The sequence below is a fragment of the Amblyomma americanum genome, chromosome 4, assembly GCF_052857255.1.
Source record: "Amblyomma americanum isolate KBUSLIRL-KWMA chromosome 4, ASM5285725v1, whole genome shotgun sequence".
Taxonomy (NCBI): domain Eukaryota; kingdom Metazoa; phylum Arthropoda; class Arachnida; order Ixodida; family Ixodidae; genus Amblyomma; species Amblyomma americanum.
The window spans coordinates 117,248,656-117,264,688 of record NC_135500.1 but is presented as its reverse complement, the minus strand read 5'-3'; the positions used below and the strand labels follow the sequence as shown (position 1 = coordinate 117,264,688).

The 16,033-nt window shown below is 45.8% G+C and overlaps 1 protein-coding gene across 6 annotated transcripts in view; it reads left to right on the top strand.

Annotated features, from left to right (window-relative positions):
- The first annotated feature begins 281 nt into the window (after positions 1-281).
- LOC144128266 (cholecystokinin receptor type A-like) overlaps positions 282-16,033 on the top strand; it is a 179,620-nt gene continuing 163,868 nt past the window's right edge. For all 6 annotated transcript variants that reach the window (XM_077661545.1, XM_077661543.1, XM_077661540.1 and 3 more), the window contains exon 1: positions 282-864. In XM_077661545.1, the coding sequence (XP_077517671.1) occupies positions 495-864 (370 nt within the window). In that variant the 5' untranslated portion in view covers positions 282-494. The remainder of the gene's footprint in view (positions 865-16,033) is intronic.

Below are 16,033 nucleotides of genomic sequence, written 5' to 3'. Positions count from 1 at the left end.
GCGGAAGCGGTCGAAGTTTCTTAACGCCGCCGGCGCGCTCGGGACAGGCAGACGGTGCCAAAAAGAATCCCCCCCCCCCCTTCTCCCCCAAGTCCCGGACGCTTGCGCGCGGCAAAGTACTACTATGCGCGAAAGCGGCGGAGCGCTCTCGTTGAGCGCCGTATCGCCGAAGCGTCGCCTCATAGATGGCGCCAGCTCCTTGAACACCCACACATGCGCGCGCGTGGCTCCGCGGGCGAAAGCGCGCGTAGCGTCTTTGTCGTCATCTGGCGCGGCGTGGGTCCGCGTGCGCGGCTTGTTGGCGTCCCGGCGCGATCGGTGTGGCACGTTCTGGCGTTAAGCTTGTTCTTGACGGCGGCGCCTGCGCCACGCGCCACAAGCAGCGCCAGTCGTGCGCGCGTAGGGAGCGCGCGCTTGTCGGGATGATGCTGACGGAAAGCAGGAGCGTTTCTTCTGTGTCGCTGCTCTGACAGCGAGTTGTGAAAGTTTTGGCAATGAGTACTGTGTGCCGCGGCATGGAGACTAATCACAGCGCTGACGCGCTCATGTCCGACAACGCATCGGCCGCGGCGGCTGAAGCTGCTGTCGCGGGTAGTTGTTGGACGGGCATCAGCTTCGAGACAGCCTTCCGGATTTTGCTGTACGCCATCATATTCGTGTGTGCTGTGGTGGGGAACTCGCTGGTTATAATCACTCTGGTGCAGCGCAGACGCATGCGAACCGTGACCAATGTGTTCTTGCTCAACCTCGCCGTCAGCGACCTGCTGCTGGGAGTATTCTGCATGCCCACTACTCTGGTGGGCAGCATCCTCAGGAATTTTGTGCTTGGCGGAGCCATGTGCAAGCTCATACCATATCTTCAAGGTGCGTTCTTTTTTTCACTTTTTCATCTTTTTTTTAATTGCAGGCCGGTACTGTATGCCGTGGAAGATCCTGTGTATCATTCTTGTTTTTCTCAGAGAAAATATGTCGACCGAACAATGTGCTATGGAAAATTTCTCTCCGCGTGCCAGAAATGGGCTTTGGAAGCTTTGAAAACTGCAGACACAGAGCTATGACGATTCAACGTCGTCTTGGTGGATTTGTGAAAACTACTGACCGCGTCAGACTCAACACTTATAAAGTGTCCGAGCGTTAGCCAAATACAACGCAATTCACTTAATACCGCGCTGAGAGCTTTCCTGCCACGCGTGGAGGTGACATTACTAATGCATAATGTATGCGCGCTTGTGAGCAGAAAAATGTTCAGTTTTGAATATACGTGTGATGCATTTCGTTTTCCCCTTTGATTTTGAAGCTCCGTGCCGTAAGCGTTGTGCGTATTATATTGCGTGTGGAAAAATATTTCACACATATGCCCAGAAAGTAATGTTACTGCAGTTGATACCAAGAGTGCGTAAAGGTGGACAAAAATTCCACTATAACGGTGATGTGCTGCTAATACACAGAAGATATTATTACAGGGTTGTATTTTTGGATACCGCAAGAGTCAGATGTCGTTTCTCAATGGAAATTTTCGTATTATCACTGAATCTTATGGTGCACACAATAATTGTATTTACTAATTGAAAGTCGTAAGGTAACGAAAAAGTCGACGACTACCCAGAATATGAACATCATTCGCCTGCGAGTAAGACTTAAGCCAACACGAGACAAAATGCTTGCATTCACACTTCGTGTTTTTCTGTACAAAAAAAAGTGTACTAAACGCAATGATGCCTGCAGCATAAATGCGTAGTTCGCAATGCGCTGCGGCACCACGGCAGCAGCGTTTACAAGATTAAACATGTGCGTGGCCACTTAACGCAGGCTGGCACATGCGCCGGCTTTGTGTCGAGATTGTATTCTAGTCCAGAGTTTGACGGAATACCGTCTGGCGAGGGGCGAACATTGTAGGAATAAAGATACACTCGCCAAAGCATAAAAAATGCTCTTAACAGGACACGTGGAAATCTTCCAGAAATCTACAATCGGACATTACGCAATTTTAACCGTACTTAAGCCACCGTCCTTCCATGCGGCGCTCTTATGTGATCAAGGGAGCCGTACGGGCCCCGAAACGTCGTGTTCCTTTTTTCGTCGAAACTTTTGGCGAGTGTATGTTTAATTCTACAACGAGATTGTATTCAGTACATGTTGCAATTAATTCCTATGTGGAAGCTCGTGTTCGTACATGAGTCTGCAAATCTAACTTGACTTCATCTCTGGCGTGTATTGTCGAAGTGAGAATTTGGCAATTTAGTCAAATTCCCATTCCACTCAACGCTTTCAGTGGCGATAAGGCCTGCGACCTCGTTCGTTCACTCACTTCGTTCACTCTCTCCATGGCAGCCAGTTTCTGCTGGCGGTTTTTCCTCCCTGACAGCGATGCAGTGCGTGATAACTACTGCGACGTGCGAAGCATCTAGCACCGGGAAAAAGCTACAAGTGCATGAAGCGAGCCGAGGTCTTGTGTCGTTTCAGCTTACGACGGGGATTTTCCTCCCCTGGCAGTCTAGACAGCCTGGACACGAAACATATTTAGACAATTTTAACCGCATCACAAATTACTTTGGTGTAACCACTGAGGGGTCATTTTTCTTGTTTCGACTTTTGGTAAGTGTTTAACTGTACTCGCGGCATCATCAGTTGCTCAATGTGACGTCATTCACATAACCGTACTTAACAGAGGCTTCTTCATGGAGAACTTCTTTTGTGCTGTGATACCGATCATTAACCAGCTAAAACTTTCGCGGCATTTCTCTTCCACTTTTCCTGAAACTGCCGTACAGAGTGGCTAAACATTCACGATAATAAAATGGCCTTACAACAGGTGTTAAATGGCACTCACTAAGTACTAAAAAGGGCTGTCGCTGTGGCTCAGTGATTATGGTGATCGGTTGCTGTCCCGAAAGACGCTTGTTCGATACCACCCGCTGTGGTCGCATTTCGATGGAGGCGAAATTCTAGAGGCCCGTGTACTGTGCGATGTCTGTGCACGTGAAAGAACCCCAGGTGGTCGAAATTATCCGCAGCCCTTCACTAAGGCGCCCCTCATAGCATGAGTTTCTTTGGGGCGTTAAACCCCCTAAACCAAACTAAGCCATACTGAACAGGTGTCAGTCACACGGGGCCCTAAGTCGATCGATAGACAGCGCAGTATTCGCGATGCACCTTCTACTCCGTGCTCTAATCGTATCAGGTTGTTGCAAGACGAGGCAGAATTAAAGTAGTGCTTTCTATTATCGTCTACGCTTTAAGTTCAGCGCATGCTTTCCCACGATGTTGGGGCAATGTCTTCTGTTTTAACACGAACGCTGTGAGGGGCGCTAAACACGAAAAAGGGCCATTCATTTGTAGACAGTCAATGTACCCTTGCGGCAATTCTGTAGCTATAAAGGCTAACTGTGATGTCACGTATCGTACTGCAAAACCATGCATATAACTTACGTAGTACTTACTTCTTTGATCCAATGCATTTTCGCCCGAGAATAATGCCTGATGCCATTGCTATGTGATTACGTACATAGAGCGGCAGTATCAAGAGGCTAGGTCGACCAGCAGCGCTTGTTTGCAAACTCATTTTCTCTATCTTTGATATAATCTGCTTTCCACAAATGGAGGCTTCTACGAAAGATGCACTTTTGGGCTGAATACAAAACCAAACCAACACGAATGCCGCGCTTTTTTTTATGCGAGAATAGGTTTTGCGCTCGACAGAAAAGGCAGCAATAGCAATGCTCCCTGAGGATGTAAACTGCGGTTTGGTGAAACAACACTGGGAAAACACGGGCAAGAACTGCAGTTTCGCCACAACGCCTAAGGGCGTCTCTCAATAAGTTTTCTTCTTTCCTTCTATCTTTTGTTTGTGTGTCTGCTTGGTTTTGAGTACATGCCCGCATGCACGTACGCCGCGCCAGTCAGGCTGTTCTGTGCTCCCTGAAATATTAATGTCAAGAAAGCTTCCTTTTTGTTCCCTCTGTGCCGGCTCATTGCATTCTTAGAGCAGTTGTTGCTGGGCTAGTTGGTTTTGGTTCATAATTAAATAGTTTTTAGGCGCTTCGTCCTGTCACCTACCCTATGTGTCTTGTCCTTTTTTGCGCCTAAAAAATATTTAATCATTGCATTCTCGCAGCTCCGCTCCAAATTTTATTTGTCACCTTAGCATCAGTAGCGGAAAATGGTTGCAATTTTCGGAATCGAATTTCTGGCGGCGAGTTCCCTGAAGTGAAGAACCCAATCTGTTGGCAAAATTCAGTGCTGTTCAGTTTGGCAGAACGCAGCGAATTGTACTGTCTCTGACTACCGGCTTGTTCTTTTTTCACTACCAAACATTAGAGTACCGCTGTATTTTTTTATCTTAAATTCACGCAGCATGCTTCAAATGTACTGTATTGCTCGTTTCCAATTTCATTCCCTTCTTTCTGGGGCTTATAACCTATGTTCCCCAAATGACAATACAGTAAGCGGTGCCCTATTACTGAGCCCCGCAAGACCTGGAAAAAAGTTGTAAGGAGGGTTACATCTGGACGAGACCGGGGTGTGCTTCATCGCAGGCACAGCTGGGTGACCGCGTTCAGGTTATTGCTCTTCCTGCTAAAGCTTACTGATGGCGGCTTTACATTGGGGGGGGGGGGGGGGGGGGGGGGGGTTGCATAGGAGGAAAGTGAAGTTTTTATCTTTAAATTCAAACTTTTCTGACTTCACTCAACGAAAATCAAGATAGTCACTTATTCTTACAAACTTTTCTCTTAGCGTAAAATTTTCTCGACACTAGTGTAGACAGGTAGTTTTTGGTTCACAGTTCGGAAAGGGGAAAAACTACCTGGTCTTAAAGGGCGCTCGGCGCAAAACGAACTAGAAACAAAATAACTTCCTCTTGCGCAAGTTGACTGGGAGAGAGAACTTGCGATCACTCGGCGATGCTGCAGAATCCCAGGAGAGGGTTATGGCAGAAATTGGAGGTTGCTGCAGAATAGTGACTGCGGTAGCAGCAGGGTGATGCGGTCCTCTGCCAGAGCTTTTCTTGAAACTGGAATAACCATGCACTAAGCGGTACACGCTGTCGTCTTGATGCGCTGTCAGGCCTTCATAAGCCCTTGATGTTGTGTTGTGCACTGTGTTTGAAATTTTGCTTCCTCGACATAAACAGTTTCGGACTTGTAATAATTGTTTCCAGTGATCTACGTGGTCTACTCGGTGTGACATTCTATTTCTACTAGACATAACTTCTTCTGCATCTATGGGCTACAGTCGGTGATTTAGAAGATTTATTACTTTATTTACACGAGTAACGAATGCAATTTTTTTCCAGAAAATTCACTCTTAAACTCGGAGTTTGTTCTCGTAATGCGTGGTATCATTTTCCGAAACAATTTTAAAGCACAAAGACGGAATGAACTATAAGCTGGTGGAATATATACTTCATTCGGCACCACTAAACCTTTAGAGTGGAATAAAATCCACTCTCCCGCAAGGTCTCCGCGCTCGAAAGCATAATCAACAACTCTCATCCTAAATCAGTGCGTGTAACGCGCATAGCGGTCCATAATAATCTCCAAGGAGAGCACAGATAAATCATGTAAAGGAACAGCGCCACTAAAACATGAAGAAAGAAGTAGAGAGACACAACGCTGACTCATGACAGATGATATTTATTGCTGCCACGCAATCTATAGGTCAACAACGAAAAAAACCGACATGTGGCGCTGCATCAAAAGTTTTATATGTAGGACGAAACTTTGTTGAGAAAAGGCAAGTAAAGAATGTGCAAAAATGTACAAAACTAATAAAAAGACCACCAATATGTCTTCTTAGCTGCTGTTTGCCTACTTTTTGCGTCCTGTCTTAGTCGCGCTGTGCCTCCGCAAGATGAGCATGTACCGACTAGTTCAACAAAGTACCCTTTTGCGCAACTTAAGTTCACCCTGGCATATCTCAGAGAATTCAGCGCTTAGCCCAGCCGCAACAAGTTTCTGCAATCATTAATATGGCAGATGAAACAGAAAAATCGTTTGTGAGCAGCAATAATTCTATTGGTTCGCTGACTCTTCGCTGAGCACAATTAACAGCTATTTGTCTCGTATGGTTAGCGTATGGTCTCAACATTCGATAAATGGCACTTGATAAAATTGCGTAGTTGTTTCGGGTTAAGAAAATTGCGTCTGCTAACGTTCACTATGATCATCAATAGACTGCACGCCGAGAGAAAGTAGTTCGTTTATGGCGCTAGGAGAAAAAAAAAAAGGTATTTTTGGGCAGCCAAAGATGGGGAGCTGGGGGAGGGGGGGAGGGGGCTAAATGCATCAATGTGCCAGTGCGTTGATTACACGTACGAGTAAATACGGTATTTTTATTTCTTCCTCGCCTTCGCTCCAATTAAACGCATAATGCGGCACGCGAGCTAAGAGCACCAGAAGATGTCGACATCCATTCCTTTCATGCAGTAAAGGGAGAAAAGGCAGCTGCAGAGTCAGGCAACGTTTTATTGTTTCTTTTAGGTTTCTTCAGAGCGCAGTAATCTCATTTTATTGAGTCTTCGCACGGGAGACCTCGCGAACCTAGGAAAGGATACAACCGAAAGCGCAACTTGAATTGCAAGCTAAGATTGCCGCTGTTTCCGCAGGAGCGGTGCTGAAGCTAGTGAGAAAGGTTTAAAATAGATATGAACTGAATGCGTGGGGCTTGAAGGTTACGGGTGTTAATTGCAACTTTGTGCGATCAGGTTTCAGAAGAAAAGAGTAAGTTTAAGGGCAAATCTAAAAGTGTGGAATCCGACTATCTGCTCAGCTTTGCCGAAAACTATTGAATGTTTCCAACTATAGAGCCATTCTCCAGATGAGGCTTTCAATCTTTCAAGGCGCTTTTGTCTCACTGTTGTATTCATTCTAGGTCTTCCTTTCTTTTTCGTTTGCAGTAAACAGGCTGATTTCCATACGATCATGAAAGCCCAGCTTTGTGCACATAAAGAGCATTCTGAGCTTGAACGCAGCGGTAACCTAGTCGATTTCAATTATTTACGGTGCCGAGACCGAACAATTTGATTTAGCAGCGAGTGTTACGGACCCGAAAAAGCTTTTTTCTCTCAATTCCGTTTCAATGCTACATTGATTGCGTTTACATGCTCTTGTCGACCTGTAAACCAAGTGCAGGAGAACCGTGTGAGGATTGGAGTTCTCCTTGCACTTTGGAAAAGTTAAGAAGGAAGACTACTGCCGATGTCTTTTGAAGAAATTGCTTGAAGGCAAAAGGATTGGCAGTGGCTTAACTTGGCTAACCCTAGAATTCAGCATAAAGCAAGGACGCTTGCTAAGCGTCTGAGGCTCGTCCATGGCAGCTCCGCTACACGCTCGCGACAGCCGTTCTATATATACCCACACGACCACGTGGCTATGACGTGGTATCACATGGTCTTACGACACCCCATTCGGATGTCATCACGTGGCTGCACATCACCCCATCGGATGGTCTTAATGTCAAAGATGAACCCAAAGGTGACCCAATTCTAAAGGTCAAAGGTCAACTAAAGGTCTTGTGTCAATGGTTCGACACCATAACTGTACCACATATGGTCATAGACAGCTAACGTGGTTGGGCTGAAGGTAGTTCAAAGTATTTCTCCAGCCTACGTGACGACCGCTTTACCTAGCACAGTGAAGCTTTTCGCTTCAAAAAATAAAAGAGGCCGCCACCGTCTGGAAGGCGCTGAAGTAACGGGCGTTTGCTGTTTGGTTTACTAGACGAAGAAAGCGAAGAATAACGTGTCGGTCGTCTGGAGAAACGGAATGAAATACCCTTTGAAACGGGGTGTTTTGCCATCGTGCTCGGCTACGCGTGCACGCACGCCGCCTAGCGGAGCGATCGCCGCCTAGCGCCATATATCAGAGAATTTACGATGCCTGTCTACCCATCGTCGAGTTACACCTCCTCAAGATACGTCCAAGACAGAATTTGCTTCGTTTGGGGGGTCAAGGTGGGCCTAGAATTCGGCTTGCGGTGCGATATGGTAACGTTTCAATTAGTAATTGCATGTATACAATGGTTACCTGAACTGTGGTTTTATTTCTATGCCACAACCCATAGGGTTTTGTTTGCCTACTAAATTCGGTATACAACTGTCCCCGGATGGGTGGCCGTTGTTATCTCAGTATATACAGCGGAACAAAAGTACACCTACATAGCGGGCCCATAAGCAGGCCGTTTTCCTATCCGTTATAGGATATTTTTTGGGGGGTGAGGTGAAAGTGATGGGAGGGCACAATTAATATTAATGGCCGCCATTTTGGATTCGAGAAACCGAAACTATGCCGCCATTTCGTCTCTTGACGTAATATTCACATAGTTCCACCTCTATCCACCATTTCGGACCGTGGCGTGAACACTGCACGCGGCAGGTGGTTGTTTCTACAGTGCTATTGTGGAGAGCGCTACAAGTCTCAATGAGAGATCTCCTGTTTTCTATTGGCTGCCACAGATGGTGCTGTGATCTTAGGGTGGTAGGAGACCCCATGAAATCTGGAAACGTGGTGAGTAGTTGCCGCAGATGGCGCTGTGATGTCAGGGTGGTGGCGGACCCCGCTAAATCTCGAAACGTGATGAGTAAGAGCTAACGCTCTTGAAACTAGTTATAGCCGAAAAAAAATTCCGCTCTTTTAACATGGATGACACACTTCTCTCTCGCTTTTTGCGTGTCTCGTCGCGTCCTAATTCATGCAACACAGCCCATGCAGATCTAAATTTTCAGGTCGTCTCAATGAAAGCTAGAACATTCGCTTGTCAAGATAGTTTTCACTGGCTTTGAAAAAGTGCTCCTACGGAACCCCAAAGATGCGTTTTCGCGCCTGAATTCTTTATTGGGCGATGTCCCACGCTGCTCGCCCATTGCACGCGGGCAAAAAGAGACAAACTCGAAACTTCGTTACAAGGCTTGATGCCCGCTTACTTTTGTAGCTCAAGTAAGCTTTGTTGTCTGGCATTAATTACGTTTACCTCCGATCCTCGGCAAACTCAGTGGGCACGACGCGACATTCTTTAATTTATTTGTATATTACAAAGGCGCAGTTTCTATGCCTCTTTCCTACATATTCGCTGTTGCCGGAAGAATGGGGCCCCCTTAAAGGATCGGCTCCAAATGATGAGAACAAATAAAGCCCGAAGAGGAGCTAGTTTGAATAAGACAAAAATTCAGCGCTGACTTTTCCGCGTTCTTGGCAAGCATTTACTCTCTTCTCGCGTTGAAAGCAACAGCAGGCTAGTGCTATTTCTGCTCAAGAACCTTTCCTCGGGTTGCGGGCGTCTTCGAGAAGGCAGGCAGTCTGGGAGGAAACCGCACTTCACGTGAACAGTGGTGACCAGCGCGGCGTATTTATGGATGGGAAGCATTGGTTAATAAGTGAACATAAAATACGGTATTACGGTTTATATGACATTGATACCGCCGTTCTAGGATCTCTGGAGTAAATGGAGTAAGCATATAAAGTTCCTTCCTTGAAACATCACGTTATGCTTTTTTTTTCTATCTGAATGTTTGTCGGATTATGTGAAATAGCGTACCCGGCTATTTTCACACAAATTGTAAGCTCTTCACATAGAAAATGGCTTGAATAGCACATCCCGGTTACCATTGGTAGCAGGAGAAGGTGCGCCTGCACATGTACTGCTTCCGAATTTGATAAAGCGTTTCGCGTTTCGCCAACTTGGTAAGGATTGACTTAGATAAACGCATTCAGACGTAGGTATAAATGGGTGGGAATCCAGCTGCTGCACAGCATAAAGCATACGAAGGTTCAAAATTGCAGTCCTTCCTTAGAATGTGTCGAATTTTTTTATTTCGGCCAATTCACCTGTCGTCTAATAGCGAAAACAACTGTCCGTTGAAAATAGTGCAAACGCGTTTGCCTGGGATCTACTTTGTTTCGGTATTTCTCCGCTTTTTTTAAATGTTCAGCACTGAGGCCTCTCATCGACCAAGTTCTTTGTCAGTTTTTTTTTTGCGAGAAAATTGTTCCTGTGGGGAGCGTAGCATAAAAAAGCTAAAAATAGCTCTGACAATATTTACGCTCTCCTGCTTCAATTCCCGCGCTTATTTCGATGGCTTTGACAGGGCGCTCCTTCTCGCAATCTATTCTGTCATATTGAAAGCGCTCGAAAGCGGATTTATGAACGTAACAAGGTGGAAACTGGGCATAGCGAGGAGCATTGCGGAATTGTATTTCGCCGTGGCACACTTGAAATTCCACTTTGTTCTTGTGTTCCGCCTTTCGCTCAAGATTGAAGTTCTTCCTCTGGGCTCCCACTATGTGCGACGGCAATTTATTTGCTGTATAAAAGGGGGCTACCGATTTGCGTGGAGGAACAGCGGTTGAGCCTTCCATTCACTTCAATAAGAGCAGATGAAGAAAAGGAAGCGACGGGAGTAAGTATATCATTACGTGGAAAGCGATGTATACAACTGGGCATTCAGAAGATATCTGACACGCGTATGTTGTGCGAGGCCCTTATAAGTTGCATGCAGTTATGAGTGATAGCTGATGTCGTTCGATTTTTATTATCACCATAATTTTCACTTCGACATCTGTCATGTGTTAAAAACTGTTTCAATTTCTAATTTTATTATCTTACGGCTCCGCATTTAATCTTACTTACAAGTGGCCATGCTTAGATGAAAATAAATTTTATGCAACATCTCTATTTTCAATGCCGGCAAAGTATCAAGTAACAAACTTGATCCTCCTCACATTTCCGAACATTTACTTCTTGAATCGTCATCCATAACTTTATCTAATAAAGTTTGTTTATAAAGCATTTGCTCCCGCTGTTCCTAATAAGACAGTAGAACATTATTGGTATGTAGGGTTAAAGGGGCTCTGTAACACCTTCCGAGGAGAGCACATTAATTCACTTAATCACTGCACTTTGTTGCTATGAAAACCAGAGCCAAATAATACTCTTCTACACGCAGCCGACGACCCACAATCACGCGTCAAAGTTGGCGAGCCCTTCCCGGCGACTTTTTCATGCTCGCACACTCCTCCGTCCCCCACATCTGCGCAGACAAGGTGAGAGGTGGCCATTGGTTCGATTCTTTCAGACGTCAGGCAGCTACCGTGGCCGCGGCCAATAAGCCGCTTAGCTTCGGCGGGTCGGGAAGCTGCGCTCCCGGAGTGAGGTCGGCGAGGGAGCGCCTACCTTCCAGCGTGCAAAAAGTGACGAGAGGAGATGGAAAGGCGCGCAGACGCTGAAATTCAAATGTTAACTACAGATAACTCAGCTTCTACACAACGCACTTAAAAAATCCTTGCTGGACACTTTTCGTGAAGCGGCGTGCTTCAATATGCCATGCATGCCGCAACTTTATTAGAGCCCCCTTCACAGCCCCGTTAAGCAACATAGGTGCCTGGAAGGGGGCGTTAATACGAGAGTAACTGCATTTGAAGTCAGTTACTCATAGCCTCAGTGTCGCTTTGGGACTTTAAACCCGATAAGCCATAAAGCCCTTTTTAACTAATCAGAAGCCAGATTCAGGATTATTTCGCACTCGCGCGCTGCTCTTTACTGGCCGGCCCCTGAGATATCATACTATCATCAGCATCATCATCAGCAAGCTTGTACAAACTGCGGGACAAACGTTTCTAGCATTGGTCTCCCGTTAGCCCTGTCCACTGCTCCATGCGACCAACTTTTCGCATCTGGTTTCTCTCGCACACGCACACGCACACACACACACACACACACACACACACACACACACACACACACACACACACACACACACACACACACACACACACACACACACACACACACACACACACACACACACACACACACACACACACACACACACACACACACACACACACACACACACACACACACACACACACACACACACACACACATACATGCACGCACACACACACACACATACATGCACGCACACACACACACACACACATACATGCACGCACACACACACACAGACACACACAGACACACACACACACACACATACATGCACGCACACACACACATACATGCACGCACACACGCACGCACACGCACGCACACACACACGCACACACAATGATCAGCAACGGAAAGAATAGCTTCAGTGACTGTCATTTGATTTCCTCTCTCTCTTCCTTAACGAGTCCCTGCAGTGTTTTGTTCACGCCGTCAGTATATATATATATATATATATATATATATATATATATATATATATATATATATGGGGGGGGGGGTGGAGATTGGAGATGTATTTTAGTCTTCTGTAGATAACAGGCTTCATTCCGTGCGCTCCTTCCTTTTCTTGATGAGCGGAAGTAGTTGCTTTTATACCCGGGCAACCTGCCTGCTGAGAGCACATAAGAGAAGTCTGATCTTGGCGTCACGGAAGTCCTCCATGTTTTCTGCCGCCTGCCGTGTTTTCTGAGCAGAAGGCTGTTTCTTAAGTGTAGTGGCTTTGGCGTTACTTCTACAAAAGCAGTCCAGGACAAGGGGTTCTGTGGCTTGTTTTCAGCCCAAGGAACTGGTTAGCTGTGAAGTGGAGAAGGGGTTAGGTAGAAAGAATGTGGAGGCAGGGATCCTTAGACTACCTCCAAAGTAGTTCTCGCAGTTTTCTTCGGCAGCAGTGCTCCAGCGCATTGTGCATCGCAAAAAGGAGAGAATTGAAGCCATGCTTCATGAGCTTGCTAATTTACACGTTTTTGTTTTCTTCGCTTCCATTGGCTAACCTTGCCTTCGTTACGAAAGCCGGTGACTAGAAACACTTTCTGGCCGTCAGGCTTGGAGTTCTCAAAGCATTAGATGCGACTGATGCATGGGCAGAACAAACTAAGGAAACATCTATGACAGAGTGCTGCTCATGGCGCTGTTTTTTCCTTGTATTTGTCAAATTTTCGTATTGTATTCTGTCCACGTTAAGCTAACGATAGGAATGCTTACCGTGAGAAGACGCTTCTTTAATGAGGTTGCATTCAGGGCTTCGTAGCAGACCGTTCGCCACCTAGGCACGATGGCCCATCAATGCGTATGCCGAAGTTGTCGCGTTAAACTTGCTCGTAAATTGCGAATCTTCGCGGGACATAGCCATTTAGGGTTCAAATATTCCTGCTTGGGCCAGTGCCAGAAAGAAGATAATCTCTCGTTCTGTGAGGCGCCCTGACGAGACGGACGTCGCTTTTTTGCAAGCGGACCTTAAGCACGGGAACATTTTCTCGTCGCACTCGCCATAAAAGAGCACTAACTGGCTGTCTGGTTTATTACCTTCAAGAGAAACAAGTACAGAGGCTCGCAACGCTCCACTGTTTGCGAAAGCACAAAAGTCTGTCTTGTGAAACTTAACTAGAACGTCTTACTCAAGCTGGACTGCGTAACGTAACGCCAACTCCAAGGCCAGAAAGGTCCGTGTTTTTGCGCGTGCCTTCACGCGATTACGTCGCAATTTTTTTTGTTTCTGAAAGAACGGAGAAGCAGGAGAAGATGCAGTCACACTCGTTGCTAAACGAAAAACAGAATACTGAATACCAGTGACGAGGATCTCAGAAAGCTTGAAAAAAACCTTAAATGATATAAATTATGGCAATGAATGAAAGGATGCGGCCAGACGTTGCTTAAAAATGAAGACTGAGAAGGGGCAGGCAGCTGGACGGATAGAAATGGGGGAAAAAGCAGTGAACGGCTGATTGAAACTCTCTGAAGCAGGGGTGACATGATCGAATAAATAAGAGGTGTGTGCTGCTAAAAACTAAAAGCTAGTCCTGCCACTGCGTGGAATGTCACGAAAACCTTTTAAGCCCCACCAAATTCCCAGAACAAAATAATAAGTGCTCAATACTTAGCTTGTTGGCTTACAGCCTACGTTTGGCTGCGGTGTTACAGCGGTTTTAATTGGCGCAATGGGCAGTTATGAATGGTGCGCCCATCAAGTGACGTTTTTTTCGAAGTAAGTTTTTTTTCCTTTGCTTGGAAAGGTTTCTTGATCCTCATTTCACGCAAACATCAATCGACTGCGCCACGGCCTTATGCGACTATGCCTCAAATATTCATCTGATGCCGTTTAACACCATCGTGACCACTTGGAATGAATCCACAGCACGGCAAAATCCTTTGGTAAACTGGTATATTGGTTTTTGAGAAATGGAAGTAGCGCAGTAATTGTCTTCACCAGAAACTATGTGTACCGCGCGAGCCGTTTTCACGTTATAAAAGCAAACTTCACAAGCGTTAAATTCTATTTTGCTCTCCAGTAACAACTTCATACTTCCTTACCATTTTGAAGGCCATAGGGCAAATGTTGGCACTGAATATGCATTTGCGATTTTTAGCGGCTGGAGTTCGAATGTAAAACGTCTACACATTTCTTTAGATATAAAAAAAGACTGCCGTAGTCGGAAATGCATTTCATTTTAAAGCAAGAGTTTGGCAGCGTAACCTAGTTAAGAGCGCAGTATATTGCTACATCGACAGTCTGACGCAACCATTCAACGAGACAAAGAGCGGCCGCCCCGATGTTTCAGGTGCTCGTCTCCTGAGCCGGAGACAATCAAATCCAGTGCCACAGAATCAACGGATGCAGCATATAAAAAGAAGCGTCCGCTTGCTGAGGGATGTTAGTGCCCGCTAAATAACAACAATAAATCGAAATTAATCCGGAGCCGTCGAGAGCAGCGCCTCGCAAAGGTTATGTACAGCTTCGGGACGTTGAGCTTTACATAGCTGATGTAACCGCTAAAGGCCAACGCCAGTGACTTCCTGTTCCAGGCTGCTAGCCTCGGAAGCTGGTGGCTATACGGAACGTTAAAGATTTGCCGACCCACCTGATTGGCTGTTTTCGCCGGAACAACGCAGACGTCACCGTGTCCTAAATGTTTGTCAGAATCTAAGTTCAAATTCTCTGCAAAAAAATGCTGATGTTCATAAATCTTGCTGATTTACCTAAGCAGCGAGAAATTGAAGCTAATAATGCTAACACAAAGGCCACCTCGTTGGTCATTTCTGATATGTATCTTGGGACACACAAAAAAGTAAGAGACACAACGACGCACACCACAAGCGCGAGCTTGGAGCTGTTTATTAGTTTTTGACGACGCACTGTTACACATACAGGTTATCACGATCACAAGAGATGCCATGAATGCGAGGCAGCAATTTCGCCTTGTCCATTTCTTCGCTGCTATAGTGCGGCGAAGTGTGAGGAAATAGCTCTAGAGGGTGCGAGGGAATGGGCGAGGTGAAACGGCTCGCTTGTATGCATGACATTGCTTGTTATCGTGATAACCCGTATGTATAAAAGTGTGTCATTAATAATAAACAGCTGCAGGCTTACGCTTGTGGTGCGCCTCGTTCTGTCCCTTGTTATAGGGTGTCGTGTATCCCAATTAAGTTTAACGCACATTTAAAAAAGCAGAAGTTATTGGTCTACTTAAAAATTTCTGTCCCTTTTTATTTGATTTATTGTAACATACATGAATGAGAAGCGGATTAAGCCTATGGGCTTTTTCGCAATGCCCCAGAGAGAACGGCCGTGGCGATAGGCCACTTCTGCACTCCACTATATAGTCAAAGTCAAAGAGTTTATTCAGGCAACGTGTGGTACAGTTGCCTAGGGCGCAGACCAAAAGGCAAATGGATGCCTGACAGTCTGCGCCCTTCTTGCTCTCAGTTGAAAGCACAAGACATTCAGCGTACAAATTAAACACTAAACGAGGAAATACAGAGTGAATTGGTTAACATTGAAACAGGAGTTATTTCATATTGAGCATTTATGTACAACATTTGGGCAAATACTGCGAGAAACAACAGAATAAAAACAAGAGTGGTCATACCTGCAGTGCTAACAGTAGATATAGTGGATATAGACTGAAACAAAGAAATTATTTGTTGCTATTCAGGTGCTTTTATGCAACTATAGCCTGTAATAACATCGATGATAATCAAGGGGACGGGCACACCGAGAAAAGAAGATATGTCAAGAATTTTTTTTGTTCCTCTTCGCCTTCATGTCCATCCCCGGTCATACGGCTGTCTCTCAAACTCTCGACTTCATCGT